This window comes from Lagopus leucura, unplaced genomic scaffold, assembly GCF_019238085.1.
Source record: "Lagopus leucura isolate 7727_CA_CO unplaced genomic scaffold, USGS_WTPT01 Super-Scaffold_100040, whole genome shotgun sequence".
Taxonomy (NCBI): domain Eukaryota; kingdom Metazoa; phylum Chordata; class Aves; order Galliformes; family Phasianidae; genus Lagopus; species Lagopus leucura.
The window spans coordinates 1381721-1400310 of NW_024962289.1; the positions used below are offsets into that span (position 1 = coordinate 1381721).

Consider the following 18590-nt stretch of genomic DNA (forward strand, 5'->3'; position numbering starts at 1 on the left):
TGCTGCACCGCCAGGTCCAACCGCTGTTACCACCAATACTTTGTGCCTGGAAATCTTCACTACACGTCCTTTGTGAATACAGTTCTCTTGGCTAACAAAACCTCCAGTAATCAGGAAAGAAAACTAACATAACGCTGAGATTAACAGCACTTCTTGTTAATTAAAAACTGAAACAACAACAAAATACGCAAAACACAACCAAAACTCACAACAAATTGAGTCAAACTCCTGGCATGCTGGCTACCAGAAAATCGCACAGCTTTGACCAGGGCCACCAGTAAGCAGCAGGTGACTGAGTTTTGTTTTTGCAATGTAACGGGGCAGGAAGAGATCCCTGCTATTAAGCACTGCAGCTGGCTGGGTTCACACGCTGCAGTTCAGAAAATGTTTCTCCTTATGTTAACATAAACAAATAACTCCAAAATCAGGTAACTGCTTACATAGTCTGCAAATGTAAAGTACAAGCAGAGCAAAAGGTGAGGAGCTGTTGCATGCATTTCTGTAAAAGCAAAGTGCACGGCTTGCAGGAAGGCAAACACTTTTATCTGAAAACACTGTTTGCAATCATATTCCTCGCTGCTGTTTTGTTGCTGTTTTTAGCTCTACCTTTATAACTTCCATCGCAGTAATTACTTTGAACAACACGCAGCACAATTACACACCTTCAGCTATAATTTAACATTCAGCTGATTTACGAACCAAAGTAAGAGGGAGGTGCAAAACGGCACCGCCTCGGATAAATTTTTAATGAGAATCTTATTAATAAGTACAGATTTGATTTAAAGCAGAACAAACAAAACAGATTCCCCTCTTCTTACTCCTGGCTGTATTTCTCAATGCACGTTAGTCAGCACAATAGCCCTGGGTTCACAGGCTCTCGGTTACCTGCCACATCCAGCCCTGCCATTCCCTGCCCGGGGCTGAGGGCAGATCTGGAAGCTGTCCTCTACCTGATGCGCCTTGCTGTCCCCTAAATGCCAACAAGCTGAACTCCTGAGACCCATACATCATGTGTTGAGGCAGACAAAAGATGGAAGCACCAAACACAACAGCTTTACTTTAAAACGAAGCCCAGCTAAGCACACAAGTGGGAAAGCCCGATAGCACGTTCCAATTCTCTGCACTACGACACAAACACGTCGCTCATTTCCTCTGATGCCAGACCCTTTCAAACACATTCACGACAACAAGCACGAAACACGCAGCGCTGTGCGCAGGATGGCACAGCACACAGCTCAGCTCGGAGCTCTGCCCGGCGCACGGCTCGCTGCGGAGACGCCATTTTATCAAACCTGAAACGCAGCCAAGAGCTGAGCACGCCGCGCTGCTGCTGCTCTCTCCCTGAAACGTTATGTAATAAATTGATTTAACAGCAGCAGATGTTGTTTTCTCAGGGTTAGGGTTCCGTTTTTTTGTTGTTGTTGTTTTGCTTTCCTCTCCCCCTTTTGGCTCTAAGAAGGGCTGACGGGTAACGAAATACCTGAAGCAAGGAGCCGCCCAACCATCCTAGGAGTCGCTACATTGCGTGCAGAGCTGCTCCTGATCTACGTCCTGCGCTGCAATATGTCGGCTGTGTGCAGCCTGAGCCTCATCCTGTAGCGCTGCCAGGAGTCGCGCCGTGCCGCGCTGCGCTGGGCCTGCCTGCAGGTTGGGCCCGGCCCCAGCCGAACGGTGCTTCTGAGCTTTGATTATCTAATTGCAGCTGACACTAAACCGATCTTCCTTCCTCTTTAAATTCTTGCAACTGTCACAAAACATTTTCACTTCAGGACCCGGCTACAATTAGCGCTCCGGCCGCTTTTCTTCTGGTTTTTTGAAAGTCAGCCAAAAGCGCGGGCGTGCGGTGCCAGCGCTGCCTCCCGCCTTCCTCCTCCTCCTCCTCCTCCATTCCTCCTCCCGCTCTGAACAAGTCCCATATGTGTATTGGCCCGCCGCCAGGCTCTTAATTACTTCCCTGCCTCTATCTCGCAGCGATGCAGGCAGCAAACAGCAGGGCATATTAATCACAGCCCCGGCTGTTTGTACGCTGCCCAGACAATGCAGCTCGGCTGCGGGAGGGGAACGGCAGCAGCCGCCCTGCTTGTCTTTGCCCATATGAACGCAGCACATAAAGGGGAGGGCGCAGCCAACATAACATCACACGTTATATAAGAGCAGCGTGGAGATCTTCTGCACAAAAATCCACACGGCTCATTTACACACAGCATTCCAGCGCATTTCACCATTATTCCCCCTCCCCGTTTCCCTTCTCTTCCTCCGCTCTGTCCCAAATCCATACTAATTGCACAGCACACTGTAAATCTGCCGCTTCCATTCCTGTCAGGTGTTTGTCAGAAGGCTCTCGGTTCGCGCTGGGTCGCACACAACCGATGGCTCTTTAAGGGTTTGGCTCTGTGCTCTGAATTGCTGCCACTTCACCACCACAGCACAATCGCTGCTGCTATTCCTGGCTGCAGAGCTGCTCCGCTGAAGCACTCCTGAAAATAGCCAGGCTCCCCATGAAGACATTTGCTCCCTGCTTCTGTGCAGCGCTGTCTGAATGCTGGATGGGTTCGACTTCATTTTAAAAACAGCTGATGAACACCAATGAAATCTCTGCTTCACCCAGAAAACGCTCTCAAATGGAATGGGAAGAGGAGCCTAAGAGTCAATCTCGCAACCACCTTAAAGGTCAAAATTCTGTGGTGAATGGTTATATTCTCTTAACAGCAGCAGCTACACCTGCTAGAAATTTTCCTTAGTTAAAATATATTAAACCTGAGGAGAATGTAAGGCACGTTTTTGTAGGCCTTGTAATTTTCCTCAAAAATATAGCGAACCTTTTCCTACAATCTCCTTCAAGTGATGGAGGCAGTGCTTATCAATGGTACCAACTCATGGGGCAGGGAGCAGTAAGGCCATGCAGAACCCAAGGACACCCCCGTGTCCCAACTCCCAACACATCCTGTAGCGCCAGGAGTCACTATGGGCACCCAAAGGCAAAAACTGAAGATGTGAGAGGTTATGACCTCCCAACTGAGCTAAGCAACGATTCCCACAGACACCAAATGATGTCTCTTCAACCTACCAGTGAAGCCCATGAACAACAGACTGCAGAACGCCAGCTATTCCATCTCACTTTTTGAGACAGCTTTTGCACTGGCAGGTTTTTCCCAATGTGTACCCCTAATCTTCCTTGCTGAAATCTAAGCCCGTTATTTCTCTTCTGATGCACCACAGCCATACAGAACATACCATTTTTGTCCTTGCAGCGGTCAGTTAGGAATTCCTGCATTCTTAACTCCACTGCTTTCTCTAGGCTTAGCCGTCCCAGTTGCCTCACTGCTTTTAATCTTGTTCCTGAGCTCTTCTCACTCCTAGTGCATTCCTCTACTCTTTCTCCAGTGGGTTCACCTCCGACTGCACAGCATCCCAGCCTGGACTCGATGTCCCACTCCTCAAGGCTGAGCACACGTGCCTCCTGGAGCCAGACCTCAGCACGCTGCGTCTTCCCTTCAGTCTGTGATACTCTTCGTCAGGTTCACCTCCTGTGACCAACTCCAGATCTATTTCTGCGGCACATTTCTCACGTAACCGTATTTCTGTACCCAGCTGTTCCTGTGAAAATAAAGAACCTTCCCCTTTTCTTTGCTTCTTATTTGATTGCACAATTTTGTCACCGCTGTTTTGTCTTCCGGTTGTCTCACATTCTTCTCCGGTTTGGCATCATTCAAAAACTTAATGAAGGCTGTTGTTCACAGCCAAATGACTGATGCAAATACCAGAGAGGACACATTTTCTATCTCAAAACTTAATTTTGTCAGTTTAGGGCTGATAGCTACTCTGTGCCTGCACCCTTCTGAGCAGCTATCACCAATCTTACAGTAATTTAATCTTATACTTCTCACTTATTTACAACAGCACACATCCATCATGCCAAAGCCTTCTGAGGCACTGTCAAAAGCCAGACACAGACTTTATGACATTATTCCCTCCTGTTTTGCAATGCCTGTTGCTCGGCTCTGACAGCGAACTGCTCTCCTCTGACATGATTTGCTCTCCATAAACCCATGCTGGCTCTGCTCTTGCTACTCTGTGATGTTCTACATGTATTGAAATAGCTGCTTTGGTTATTTTTTCTAGTTCTGTCCTAGAGGACTGCACCGACATATCTATAATTGCTCCTTTTGTGCTTTTAAAAATTGTTTTTCATTTTTCTGTTCTGTAGCCCTCAAACACTCAAAGAGCCAGTGAGACAACACTGCTCCAACACATCCTCACTGTATTCTCAGCGATCGATTCCATCTGTTCCATACAATCTGAAGCACTTATGTAAGCATTCTAACTCACTACAGCCTTAGTTTTAAGCCACATATCACCTTACAGATGAGGGAGAAGACACAAAGTATTCTTGATGCCATCTATTAACAGGTCTCCCTACTGAACATCACACCAGTTCCCTTAGCCTTCCTTGTATTGTTTAAGAAAATGCTGTCTTTTTGTCCATTTTTTCCCCCAATACCCACAAACTGCTTTGCTAAGTTTGTTTCTTGCAGTATTTTCTCCTGAGCTGCATGAATTCACCTCTCCATCACTTTCCACACGACGTTACTTTCTCACTGCTCCTTCCCCAGGACCACATTCCCATTCCCTGCTCAGTCTGACCTCAGTAGTTGCTTTCTGCCCTTTGCTTATCCTGCAGCTCGGTCTCTCGACATGCTTTGTCAAGAAACTGCCATCTGCACATTACAGAAACCTGCCAAACTCTTTGTCTCTCGATGTTCTTTCCCAACAGACACTTGGACAGTTTATTTATCTGACTACCACTAAATCACAGCCTTCTACAGGAAAACTACAGATAGGGTACAGACCTACTGATTCCAAAGCAAATGCGTTGGCCTTTTGATTCATGATGTTTTTGCACAGCCGTGTTCTTTGAAAGGGAGGGCAGCAAAACATGAAGGTGTTTCAGTTATTCATCCCTTTTACAGATTTCTATTTCTCCTTCTCCCGGTGAAAAATTCCAATCACTGTCAAATAGATTTGAAACAGCAGATTTATTTTTCATGCTCTGCTGCCCGGTGTCAGAGAACATACACAACACAGAAAAATTCATTCCAAAGATTAGTTTGCTGATGAGTTTTAGCCATCATTTTTCATTCACAACGCCCATATTTATGCTACACTAAGCCTGCTGCTTTTCCATTGGCACTGAAGGCATCGTATGGATTTTAGGAAAATTTACATGGGAGACAAAAACCTTTGCTAGCTGTGACTCACTCCCCACAGACCTTCCCATCACTGTATTTCAGAAGATATTAACCACTTGGGTCTAAATCCCAGACAGCACCTACTGGCTGGATCCCACCTCCATGTCAACTGCGTGTTTTCCTCTTTGCACCATGTTTTTAAGCTTCCTTTGGCCTAAACATACACCTGACACAAGTGAGCTTGGACAACATGGAGTGAAGCACTGCTGAATGCTGAACAACGCCTTGAGGAGCAAAACAAGAAGGAAGCACAGCCACCATTCCTGCAGCCTGCTCAGGTACCTGTGCATCCTTTTACAATGCTAACTAAGTGACATTAACAGCAAAAGGATTAATTAAAAAAAAATGGTGGTTTCTGTTTTCTCAACTAACATCAGAACATAAAATTTCACCATTCTAATAGAAAAGCTTTTACATAACTGCAGTGTGATTAACTTGTGAATGAGTTGTACAGGGAACTGTTCAGCAAATTACAACCAACACCTCGTTGAGTGATGCAAAACCAGAAGTATTTGTAAATAAGCATCACGTATTTGTTATACACAGTTGTCTTTCACAGAAGTAAGGATGAAGAAAGAAGAAACAGCCAAATCTGGAGCTGACATCCTCTGAGCAAACTTCTTCCTCACGTCTCACCTACACCTCCCCTTTCTGTTTAAACCCATCACCCCCTGTTCTGTCACCACACACCGCAGCCAAGACTCCCTCCCCAGCTCTCCTGCAGGCCTTTATCTGATCCTTTACAAAGGATCCAGAAAAAGAAAACCAATTTTTGAAAAACGTTTATTTTTATTCCAGTAACTTGCCAACGAGAAGCAAAGACAGTTTTGCCAACAGAGATATTCTGCTAACAAAATCACAGAATACGGGTCCATAAAGTTCAGCTAATCATTTCCATAGAGGCAGTTTTCACATGTGCACTTTTCATTAAAAACCAAACTCTTTGCCAAGCCTCCCGGAAACCAAGCTGAATCTAATTTCAAACTTGAAACGATCCTTTATTCACATGCTCCAAAACTACTGCACACACACCTTACCTGCAGTGAGCACCAAGTACAAAAAGCTGAACTGAGCTCAAACTCATGCTTAGTTAGAAGGTCCCTATTGCTTTGCCTGATCTGATGATACAGCTGTATACCAAAGCTTGTCTGTGTTTCCCAAATACACAGACTGCTTTTAGGCAGGATGGTACCTTTCCCTAAAACACCTCTCCAAATTTCATGTGACTGCCTTACATGATCGCTGTTAGAAGGAATTCTGGAGCAACCCACAGTTAAAGCACAGGATGTCACATCAGGGCAGGATGGAACTGGATCCATCAGACATGGATCTGCACAGCAATGGTTGGTTCTTTTCTCCTGCTTCCTCAAAGTTACATAAAGGCAAAGCTAACACCAACATGCCAACAAGAAGAATTACCCTGCCATGTGACGGCATCTGGCAGCTCCCAGCTGCCCACAGTACTTACTGGACATGCACACACCGTGCTACAGGAAGGAATACACAAACTGCAGCTAAAGAAATGTTAGAACAGGAAATAAGTCTTCTCACTTCAGAGGAGAAAAAAGAAAAGAAGAAAAAACTTTAATGTAGAATCCAGCATCAGATCCTGCTAGGAAAATACATTAACAGCTCTCAAATTCTCACCTCCCAGAAAACAACAGAGCACAACTCTTCAGCTTTCACAATGCTTCTTGTGGGTTGCATCTCATTTTGACTGCTCTATGAATTACTTGCTTTCATTTCTTTTAAGACTCTGCAAACATATGTTATGGATCAGTTCCACAAATCCTCTGCTTGCCAGCACAAAAGCAGCGCAGAAGTTTCACTGCAGCTCCCAACTCCTGCAGGACACAGCATTTTTCTCTGGAAGAGATGGATGTTGGTCTGATGCTGCTGAACTGCAGAAAAGTGAAAGGCATCTTCAAGAGAACCTGATTACTTCTTTTGATCTTTGCTCTTACCACCATCAAACGCACAGGGGTTGCCTGGAGATTCCTTTACAAACTTCATCACTTGCAAAGAAACAAAGGAGGGTGCATCACTTGTTGTTTTCATTCTCCCATGACAGCTTCCAGAAATTACCTTAACTTCATTAGGTAACGTGGCAAAAGGGCCATCCCAGTGATGGCTCGTACCTTAACAAGGCAGATAGCTGCTCACCACATACAGAGCTAGCTGACCGAGTGGGGAGGGAAGAGATAAAAAGCAGCAGCACCTTTAAGTAGAAATAGAGCGGATATTAGAATACTGCCCGTAAATTACACCAATAGCTTTCCCTGCTGTAATCTTGGAAAGGATTACAGAAGCAGTATGAGGAGAACAGGCTTTGTTGCTTCAGATAAAAGTTCTGGAAGAATTACTACGCTACAGAAAGTGCTCTTACCAAACACAGTTTCATAATAGTTAACAATGAATTAAAGACTGTTTCAAAGGATAAGATATCTCAAATATTTTATGCCATTTGAAATGTTTCAGTATCTTCTCCTAGCAGTTTGCTTAGTTAATGTTTCACAGATTACCTTAAAAGGGAAACAAAAAATCAGCACTCTCATCCACTTTACTGATATTTCCAAATGATAAATCTGACAAAGAATATATTAGTGGTCATTAATTTCCACTTCCCTTACATTGGCAGAACATCCTTTTTAATTCACGACGTTGCAGTTAGAGTTCTGATAAGTGTCTTGGATAGGCCAAGGCAGCAGATAACAGAGACTGATGATAAGAGAATAAAGAGATAAAATAGGGCAATTTTCACAGTGAAGAGGCTGGCAGTGCCTCTCTAACAGCTTTCCCTGTATCTCCATAGCTATAAATAGGTCCTGGAAAGAACGTGGTTGCATAATTTCAAGTTAACTCTGAAGGAATACGACGCTGTAAAAATAAAAACTACAGGCATGAATTTATATTCAGCATCTTTTGGATACAAGATGCTAGCTTACAGCAGTCCTGGCTCTCTGATTAATACCAGGTCATCCATCAAAAGAAATCCACTACTGCTCAATGTAAGCATAAAAAAGCCACATACGGAGACTTGCTTGGACTGAATCCAGCGCGTGTCTAACAAGCTCTGCTCAGGAATTCAGGCTCTGAGGGCCCTCAGCAATGGATGTTCCACTGACTGCCTCTCAGAGAAGCAGCAACGCTTGTGAAGCGCCCTCCCTGCTACAACGCAGGTGATACTCAGGTAGACCAAATCCCCATTCCCAGTGCATCAGACGTCTGTGCTCACCTGCACCTTTCATTATGTTGTTCCTTCCCTTCCTCTGGAAACTTTTACTTCCAAAGCCTTCAGTAAATGAAACATCCCAGGAGCCAGAGACAGACAAAGGAACACAGTCCTCAGCGACAACAAAACATGCAGGAAAGCTTCCAGCTGACAAATGCACTCAAGAATGCCCACTTTAAAAAATCTTCACTTTCATATTCACAAAAATGTGAGCCAGTTTTAATTGAATTTCATGCAAAACTCGTAGTTAACAGCTGGAGTTTTTCAGAATATCAAATCCTAAAATATTTCCAATCCTAACAGCTGAAATGAAAAGGTTTAGGCCTTCCCTGAATACTCCTCACTTCTTTTGTCTTTATGTTCATCTCAGCATGGAGAAGCAGCCATTTAGACAGACCAGGTTTGAATAAGACAGTGAAGATGCAAAGAATTTTGTGGCTACAAAGGTCTCTTGGGAATGAGACACTACTTCTGTCCCAGCCTCGCAAAGAAGCCAGGTTCACAGCTGCTGGTGCTATAACTGAGCTGCATTTTTCCCTCCTGTAACTGCTCCCAGTGGATGAACTGATGCTCCACCTGCTGGAAAGAGACATAAACGAGCTCTGAATTCAGCAAGTGTTTTCTCAGAGGAAGATGGAGCCACTTATGTCTCGCAACATGAAACCTTGCTGTCAGCAGAGGGAAAAAGACCCAACAAAACAAAAGTGAGCCAAGCACGTAGCTTTTGTGAGAATTCCTTCCATGCTCCAGGAACTGCTGCAGAACTTTTCAGGTGCCCTGTAAAGCTTTTGGTTTGACTTAACATAGAAAACAACCTGACAGTTCTGCCCTGTGCGCTCATCACAGCCTGCTGACAACAGATCAGTGTTTCCCAGTCATACTTCTACGAAGAATTTGAAGTCAATGAACACATTTAGTGCAATATGAAATATAACAGGATGCAGAAATGCTACTGCATTCCTCCCCTTGTACTACTTGTTACTGCATTCTGAACTGACCCAAAAGTTGACACAGAAGTAGCAGAAACACAAGAAAACAAACTAATTCAACAATATAAACATCTGCTGACAGTTGCCAGGCTGAGAAACAGCAGAATTAAGTGTTCATTTTATACAGCAAGTTGAAATAGGAGTCAGGAAAAGAAGTCTAAAACCTCACAGTGCAAATGCATCTGGCAAGATCAAAGGCAGAGAGCAAGCACTGCCCTCCTACCAGGCAAGTTCTTTCATGGATTACGTTGTGATTTAGAGCGGACTTTGTTCCGTCAGACGTGGTGTGTTCCTTCAAGATCAAAGAAAGAAATTTGGGATACATCTCTGCTGATGCTCGGAGCGGTACCAGAGCCAGCACTGATCCTCAGCCAGCCTGAGCCACTCGGGTTCCTCACCCTGTCTCCACCGTATCAACAGTTACATCTCCAAAAAACACAACAAACAGGTACATATCAAACTAACACAGAAGATGAGTGTGGCAGTTAGGAAACATCTCCATTTCGAACAGAAGCCATGTACGCCTGCCACCTTCCCTGCTGAATGTGACTTGTACAGAGGATGAGAACGCTGCTGGAAGTTGTAGGAACCGACCACCTTTTGTGTCACTAAAGCCAAATAGTCCAGCATTCAGGAACAGAACCTCTTCCTCACTCTAAAAATTAAATAATTGCAACCACTTTATGTAAATACACAGTCGTTTTGTTTTTGGTTTGTGCTTCCAGGGAGTAGTGGAATCATATTTTCAAGTGCATCCATAAAGCTGCATTTCTGAAAGAGATTATTTCTTTATCTGACCAAAACTTCTAAGGACAATACTGAATCATTTTCACTGCTGGAGTTCAGCATCACAGGCAGCAAAACTTGTGAAACATTCCCTAATGCCCAGAGGGGAAAACTGCAGACAGCTCAGATCAAAATTTTGTGATGTCTGACACCATTAGTGAGTGATAATGAGCAGCTCTCGAGATCATGCAGAAATTACTAATATTCAATTCTAAAAACACACAAAAAACCACACAAAAAAAAACCTCCTTGTGGCTTAGTCCAGATAAGTTTTTCTAAGCCATGGACAACTGCAGCTCAGAGTGCTCCTGCTTTGCCTAACACGGCACACACAGCAGTGATGACAAAGGTGATCCGTACCACCTTCTGACAGAGCTCCTCTCCATCTGGCAGCTACCTGGTCTCCAGCACAGAGGGACAATTGAGCAGAGAGCGCCTCTTGTTTCCTTGTCAGCAGCTGCAGAGATGAGAAAGGCAGCTGAGAGCCTTCTTGCTTACAGTGCTCCTGTCAATGGCCAAAAGGAGGTTGAGGCATCTGCCAGAGGAGAGAACCAAGTGGCAGAAAAGGCCTGGGACACTGAACTACCTTTCCCAAAAAGCTACTCTCCCTACATGAAAATAATATTGAGACCATAAGCATATAGAGGCACCGAAGTGTCCCAGCACAACACATAAGCAAAGTTCCCAATTTTTATTTACATATGCAAAACTCTTTAAAGATCATTAAAATTGCCAACGGGATATTCAAAAGCTTGGAAAAACCCAAATTAACAGTGCTTGTGAGGGTTGGTCACCAGAAATATTGTCATGTTGTGGAGAACACAGCCAGTACAAGGACCAAAAACAAATCTGGAAAAAGACCCCATAGGTCTGAGCACCCAAAGTAAACCTACAGAACTGGGTATGAGGGCTGAGAACATTCACTCGTAACTGCGAAAGAAAAAAGAGGATCAGCACACGCTTCACTTCAAATCCTGACCTTTTCAGACACATCACGCACCCTTCAGCTCTCACACCACGGCCGTGCCGACAGCGATGGCGGGTCCCGGCTCTCGGCTCTTACCTGCTTGGGTCTTACTGGGATGATGCTGTCCTCCCGCCCCTGGCTGTGGGGGAGGACTCGCCCCTGCTGGCCCAGTGCCTTGCGCCGGGCTGCTGCTCAGAGTCCCGGTGGGCAGCGGCTGCCCTCTCTTTAAGAGCTGCTTCTGTTCTTGCTGGCGGAAGCGTGGAGGCACCTCGCGGGGCAGGTAGCGGGACGCGGCTGGCTGCTGCCCGTTAGCAGATGCACGCTTGCCATTGCTGCTGTTGGTGATAGTGCTGGTGGAAGTACTGGTACCGGTACCGGCAGGTTGGGGCTGGCTTAAACTGGTCTTAATAGGTTCTGGCACTGTGGAAGAAAATAATAATAATATCATCATTTAACATCGGGGAAAAATAGTTTTTCTAAGATTTGGGATGACCTCATGGCAGCTTTTCAGTACCTAAAGGGAGCCTGCAAACAGGAGGGGAATCAACTCTTTGAAAGGGTTGATAACTGCAGGACAAGGGGAAATGGTTTGAAGTTCAGAGAGGGAAGATTGAGGTTGGATGTCAGGGGGAAGTTCTTTACTGTGAGAGTGGTGAGGTGCTGGAACAGCTGCCCAGGGAGGCTGTGGATGCCCCGTCCGTGGAGGTGTTTGAGGCCAGACTGGATGGGGCCCTGGGCAGCCTGGTCTAGCATTAAATGTGGAGGTTGGTGGCCCTGCATGTGGCAGGGGTTGGAGATTCATGATCCCTGAGGTCCCTTCCAACCCAAAGCATTCTGTGATTTCTAAGATGTCTAACAGTATTTACCCCAAAAGAGGAAATAGGAACCCAACAAACAAGAGGATGATAGAACAGACTGCTGCTGCTCTCAAACCACGTAAGGAAAATTGATTATTGAATGAGACCCGGGCTCACAGGGCTCTTTTTTTAAAAGCTGATAGTGATGGTGAAGCAGCAGCATGCTGGGAAATGCAAAGTTTAGAACATGAATTGAAAAGAAGCGTGCACTACAGCAGGGGGAATTCTAGGTAGTAAAAGCCAAGATTGATCTTCAGGATTAATTTTCTTTACTTCTGCTTTACTCGATGTAGATTCAGACAGATGTGCACATACTCTGTGACTATACTGATGCGTCAATCTGTTCTACTCAAAAATTACAATGGCAAGTACAAAATATGTCATCATACTTAAAGATGCGGGGTGCATGTTTTCAAAAGTTATGATTAAAAATCTGATCATAATTATTTCCTTTAATTAGAAAGAGTGACTAAGCAGCACAACTCCCATGCTACAACAGCTCTATTTCTGGAGGATCCTCCCTCATCCTGTCTCACAGAAGACCATCAGGGTCTGCACCACCCTGAGGAGCAGGAGCATCACCCCTGCGTGCTGCTATGCAGCACAACACCTGCTTCTCTGCAACAACACTTCCCATTTCTAACCTGACACTGACAAATCCAACCACATCTCAGCACTTTATTCGAGCTGCACACATGCACCAATGCAGGTGACTGTGCACAAGGACAAGCAGCCTGCAGCATCACTTCCCCACGTATCACAAGTGACCAAAGGCAGGCCATCTCATCTACACTGAGCAACGCTCAGCTTATGTTTGCAAAATGGATTCAGAAGTGTAAAACGTGAATGTTATTTCTAACAGTCAGCACTACTTCTCCAAGACAAATTCTTTCCCATCGTTACTTGCAGTGCCAAGTCCTCGTGGTGCAACCACAGGCTGAGCAGTGCAGGGGGCAGGCTGAAACGAGCCACTTGTGAGCCAGGTTTACATTGCAGAGGAATAAATGTATGCAGCTGTTTGTAGGTACTTCAGCACAAGATTAACGCAAGCTTTTCTGCAATCTTTTAAGCTTTAAACCTCTAAACATGCTACATACTGTCTTAACTACTCCATTTCCACAGTTTTAACCTGTACTATACTACCAGGACAACATACAATGTCCAATAAGCACCACTGGAACTAAAACAGCATTTAGTTTTAAAAACCAGGATAAATTCTGGTTATTCTCTACTTGTGCAAGGCACGTTGCCTGTTGCAGTGCTGGAACCTTTTACTCCTTGCTGTAACAAATTTCTGGGTGGGTTAAAGCAGGTGGAGAAGGGCACAGATGCAACAAGTACTGATGGAGCAGAGCTCCTTTAAAGGGAACGGTAACACATCACCTCTGCAGCACCCACTGCCCTTTGGTTTTACACTTTGAGCTGCGAGGTTGCAAACATTAATCCTCTGAAGTACCTATGGGCACTATGAACTCCATGAAGTATCACTGCCTGCCAGCACAGACAACTGTGCCAGGAACCAAAGCTGGCGTGTGGTTCAGGACCCAAATCCCTGCTTCCCCAATGCCCGCTCCTGCTTTGTTTGCCTTGCTTTGATGAATCAAAGGGATAACTGATAGAGAACTGCTTTTTATGTCGTTGAACAAAGCAACATCCCCGTTTCATTTGGGAGATGGAGAACGCAAACAGAGAAATGAGAGCTGGGGGCTATTTGTTTATGAATTCTGAGACATCAGTGTTTACCAACACCGAAATCTCACGTGCTCAGTCCTCCTGAAAGACAAATGTGTGCTCCGAGGATGCTGGGGAGAAAAGAGCCCCACGGCAAAGGTGGGAGAGCAGTGCCTGCTCTGCTGTTCTGTCAGCGGAATTAAAACCATTACGTGGCACAACGCCAACAGCAGAGCCCGAATTCGCCTGGCCGTGGATTTTCTTAAGGAATATTAATGAATTGGAAACACGTTTGGAAGATGGAGATGGGCTGGTTTTTATGAAGTATTATATTCTTAGTGCGATAGGGATAAATGCCAGCTGATAACTCCAAATAGGCGCGTATATAAAACACATCTCCAATCCAAGCCACAGAAGACGTGCCAATTTTTGCTTTAATGTGAACTGAAGTTGTTTCACCACAGAGGTGTGGCCAGAGAAACCCAGTTTCAGCCTCACAATGTTTCCCTCTCAATATCTGAATGGAGATGAGAGAACAAAGACAATCCAAGTACCAAGCAAGCACTACGTTACAGAACGACATCCCTGCCTGTTAATGGCACTGGTTTTTCTAAGCAGCTCAGCAAAGTGCTTTCGCTCCATGCACCAAAATCTCTGTCAGCCTGGTGAGATGGAACGCAGCCCTGCAAGAACCCCATGCACACAATGGTGGTCGCTGGAAAGGAACTGCTGGATGACCCCAGCAGCAGGAAATAAAGCACCAGCAATGCAGAAAAGGCTCTGTTCCATATTCCAGCTTCAGATCAGCCTGTTCACATGATATAATATATGGAGAGTATCTGTTACAAAGACAATGCAATGACTGTACTCCTCCAAAAAACTCCGTGCGTATTTATAAGCCATCTCTCCAGCAATGTTTAAGCAGCAATTTCCATTCGACATGCATTGAGAAACACCGACTGCTCAAAGCACCCATACAGATTTACTAATTATTAATTGCCATGAGGCGTTTGCTGCTCTGAGAGCTCCCCTACAAACACAGACGCCTCCCTTCCTGCAGGCTGTGCTGAGGAGGGCTGCCCTGTGCCCAACACAGCCCCATGCACACAGCGCTGTGCATGCAGGCATCTCAGCACCCCGCAGGGCCGCCCCACTGCTGCTCACCTGGCAGCAATGCACTGCAACCACTGGTGTGACGGGCAGCTGCTGGGAAGCTGGGAACTGCAAGGCAGCCCTCAACCCAAGGCTGGGTTGGTCGGAAGGCTAAAAACGTTATTTTGAGGAGATGGCGGAAAGGAGTGAAAGCAAAGTGACTTTTTTTTCCCAGCCCCGTTAGAAGCACGCAGTCAAAGAGCCAAAAGACCGAGCTGTAGAAACAATCTTGCCAAAATACAGTGAAAGGCACCAAATGAAAGCCTCCGAATCGCTTGCTGCCCCCATGTTTGTGATGGCTATCTGCTCATTCTGCAGCCGGAGAGCTGTACATACGCTAAACAATGGGCTTGCTTGTAATAATTATCAGTACTTAATGGTATCTAAACTTCTTAATCCAATTTCACCCAAACAAATCCAATAATTACTCCGCATGCTTTCTGATGATTACAATCTCGGGAATCCCGACCGCATAAAAAATTGTTATGTGCAATTGTAGGTGGATTTTATTAATATAATGAATAGGATCAGTCTAACAGATTTCAATTACAACAATAGCTTTTAAGTACGTTTCTATGACATAAGAAAAGAACATGCATAAATGAAAGAAACTGGTTAAGCCACATAATACTGATTTACGGCAGCTTTTTCCTTTCATTCCCCTCATTAACATCTCTCTGCATTTCTGAATCCCACTCTCCAGCTCCATCAAACTTGCATTTCTAAGGGCTTCCAGAAGCAGACATTCCAGAAGAGAAACGGTTAAGCCAGAAATGCATTCTTGGCTGCTACTGTGACAGGATTTATTTACAGCTTCTATTAAACACAGCAGCTCCATTACAAAGTGCTGCATGTGAGAAGAATTTTTGATTATACAATGCCAATGCCTCACTGCGTTAAACATATCATGCCAGCGTATTATTTTTTTTTTTTTCCTTCAGCAATTCGTTCAGGTCATTGTTTGATGGGTTTATGAATTCATTACAGGAAACAGATGGATCCCATAATTCAGAGCTATTCTCCCAGCCAATCATGTGGGCAATTTTTTTTTCCTCATCTCGCTCCCCCCTCCAAATCAACCTTAATGAAGCCACTTCCTCCATGCCCCATTCCCTGCACACAGACGCTGCTGTGAGCTGTGCTGCTTGTTGGAGCAGCACCCAGAGATGCACGGAGCACAGCGTCGAGCAGCAGAGCAGGCAGCCCTGCTCAAGTCAGACAGAAAGGCAGAACTTACCCAACTGGGGGGGAGGCAAACAGAAAGCACTGAATGGTGCTGGGCAGAAACGGGCGTCCGATTGGTGAGAAATCCATTTTTACCTGATTCAAAAGGTCTTTTTTGTTGTTGTTTTCAGAAGGAAAAAAAAAAAAAAAATGTTGCCCCCCAATCTACTTTCAAAGGATGAATTTTCATTTAGCAAATTACCTCCTTTGTCTACTAAGCACTGGCATTTTTCATCCACAGTGACATCTACTGGCAAAAGCACAGGTATTTCAGAAAACTTGCAGAAAACCTAATGCTTCTTAACATTTCTACACAAAAGTGGGCGCTTTCATGCTGTGCTCTTCCCCTCCCCCAGCACACAAACTTCTGGAAAAAAAAGAAACAAGAAAAGACAAACTGCAGAGCACGGCCCAATGCCAAAAGAAACAGCAGAACCTGCAAAAAGGCCACAAGCAGAAGCTGCAGTCTGACAACGGAGCTCACAGCCGGGGTAAAAGGAAAAAGGTAGCGCCTTATTAAGGCTTAGAACTTTAAGATCATTTCAGTTTAGTACTAGTTCCTGAACACAACACTTATTACATGCTAAGGAGAAATGAATGAAGTCTTCCAGGTGTAATGTCATCCCCCCTCCCATTTTGTCTCCCTGCTGAGTGTTGCACACCTCCTCCCACTTCACAGCATTCCTTTTCCCCTTCCTTCTGGGTTTAGCAGTGCTCCATTCCTCCTTTCTTATTCCTTCATCAGCTTTTTTGTTTAAAACAGGAAATTCTAGAGTCAGGATGGAAATTAACATGGAGAACATCTCTACCAGCTGTTAGGGTTTCATCCTCAGTAACTCAGTTGTGCTCAGCATGCTGATAGCATGTTACCAAGGAAGCTCCATAGAGAGAACAGCTGTCCCAGCCCTCTCCCTGCTTTAGGCAGAGGAACACCAGGTTGGGTATCAGGAAACATTTCTTCCCAAGGATGCACTGCCAGGGTGTTCCAGAACCATGGAGATGTGGCACAGCAGGTTGGGGATCTTAAAGGTCTTTTCCAACCTTGGTGATTGCACGACGCAGCGGTGCTGAGCCTCCAGAAAGCAGCTGCAGCTCTACCATGTATACTAAGCACAACAGAACACAAATGACTGTAAAGTTACTCAAGTCCCTCTTGCACACAGCATGCTTTACTAGAACAGACAGAGCTTACGATCCTGGAAAAGACAAAGAAACCAAAGCTCTGAACACACTGCTGACGGAGCCCTCCAGCCTTAAGGAACGGCGTTTGGCTTTGCTGAGGTCTCTGCTTCGGATGAATTCAAAAGCTCTGCAGCTCTGATTTTTTGCAGCCTGATCTGTTCATCTGAGCGCATTTCACAGGCTCCATCAAGATAGGAGCATAATTTATTCTAAAGCTATATTCAGACACAGAATCGTTGCGTCAAGTTAGCAGATAACTACCCACCATAAATTGATAGATATTAAATGCTGAAATGTATTTGTTATCTATTCAGTGGATTTCAATTCAGTCAAAAATTAATTCCTAATATAGATGCTGGAAAACCTCCTTTGAAAATATGTCATCCAGAAAGATTTTACAACCATCTGTGGGAAATCAATATTTTATGAGGGAATCATAATAACTTATAGGGCCCACAGTGACAAGCCGGTCGCAAATCACCTTCCCAAGAGTGAACTTCCATATTACTTCTTATAAATTAAAGGTTTTATTTTAATCTTCGTTCCTGGATCTGCTAGAACCATATAAATATTAAAGCAAGCTGGAAAGCATATTCCATTTGGTTGTATTTTGTGAGTTCTGAAGAACTAAACAGTCTTTTCTTAAAGATATATTGGCATTAGCAGTACTGTGGCTTGTTCCACACCTCCGGCACGCAGGGCGACCTGCACAGATCCACTGTGCTCATGTTAAGGATGTGCTGTGAGGGCTCAGCAGCTGGGACAGGGAAGAAAAGGCACCCATCAGCCTCTGTCCTGCACCCAGCTGCACATCTCAATGGTGTTTGTGCATCGTGTGGTCAGAATCCAACACAAGTTTCTTAAGCTTTAAGTGGGAAGACCAACACGACCCAACCTCATGAGCCTCGTTCCCTTAGGAAACCAGCCAAAAAGTACACGCAGCACAATTCGTTGATGAGAGCATTTTTCCCCACAGTTGTACCTAAAATGCCTCCAAAATGATGAATTTCTGCTGTTTTTGTAGAAGTTAATATTGATAAACTTCGTACCAGTGAAGAGTGGGGCAATCTTTTTGGAAACTAAACTCTAACAATTAAATAAATGATGGCTTCACCCTTCCTTCTGGTGTGTCACCATCAACCCCAACTGCACGTCTCAACTTTGTAATGGCTTCTGACATGGAATTATTATGTGATGCTGTCATAAGCAAATTGGAGAAATGTGAGCTAAATGCAAAATTGGCTGAAATATTCTCTGGGAGAATCAATGGTTTGCTGTCAA

At 44.8% G+C, this 18590-nt stretch overlaps 1 protein-coding gene across 11 annotated transcripts in view; it reads right to left on the reverse strand.

The window, feature by feature from the left end:
• Positions 1 to 18590, reverse strand: part of TNRC6C (trinucleotide repeat containing adaptor 6C) — a 71091-nt gene that overhangs the window by 37413 nt on the left and 15088 nt on the right. For 4 of the 11 annotated variants that reach the window (XM_042883750.1, XM_042883748.1, XM_042883749.1 and 1 more), the window contains exon 3: positions 11320 to 11643. Coding sequence is in view for 7 of the 11 variants with exons in the window: in XM_042883740.1 (XP_042739674.1) it covers positions 3235 to 3274 (40 nt within the window). In the remaining 4 variants the exon portion in view is untranslated. Of the gene's footprint in view, positions 1 to 1480; positions 1611 to 3234; positions 3492 to 11319; positions 11644 to 18590 lie in introns of those variants that run through there. The other 7 variants (XM_042883740.1, XM_042883745.1, XM_042883744.1 and 4 more) reach the window with 3 other exon arrangements.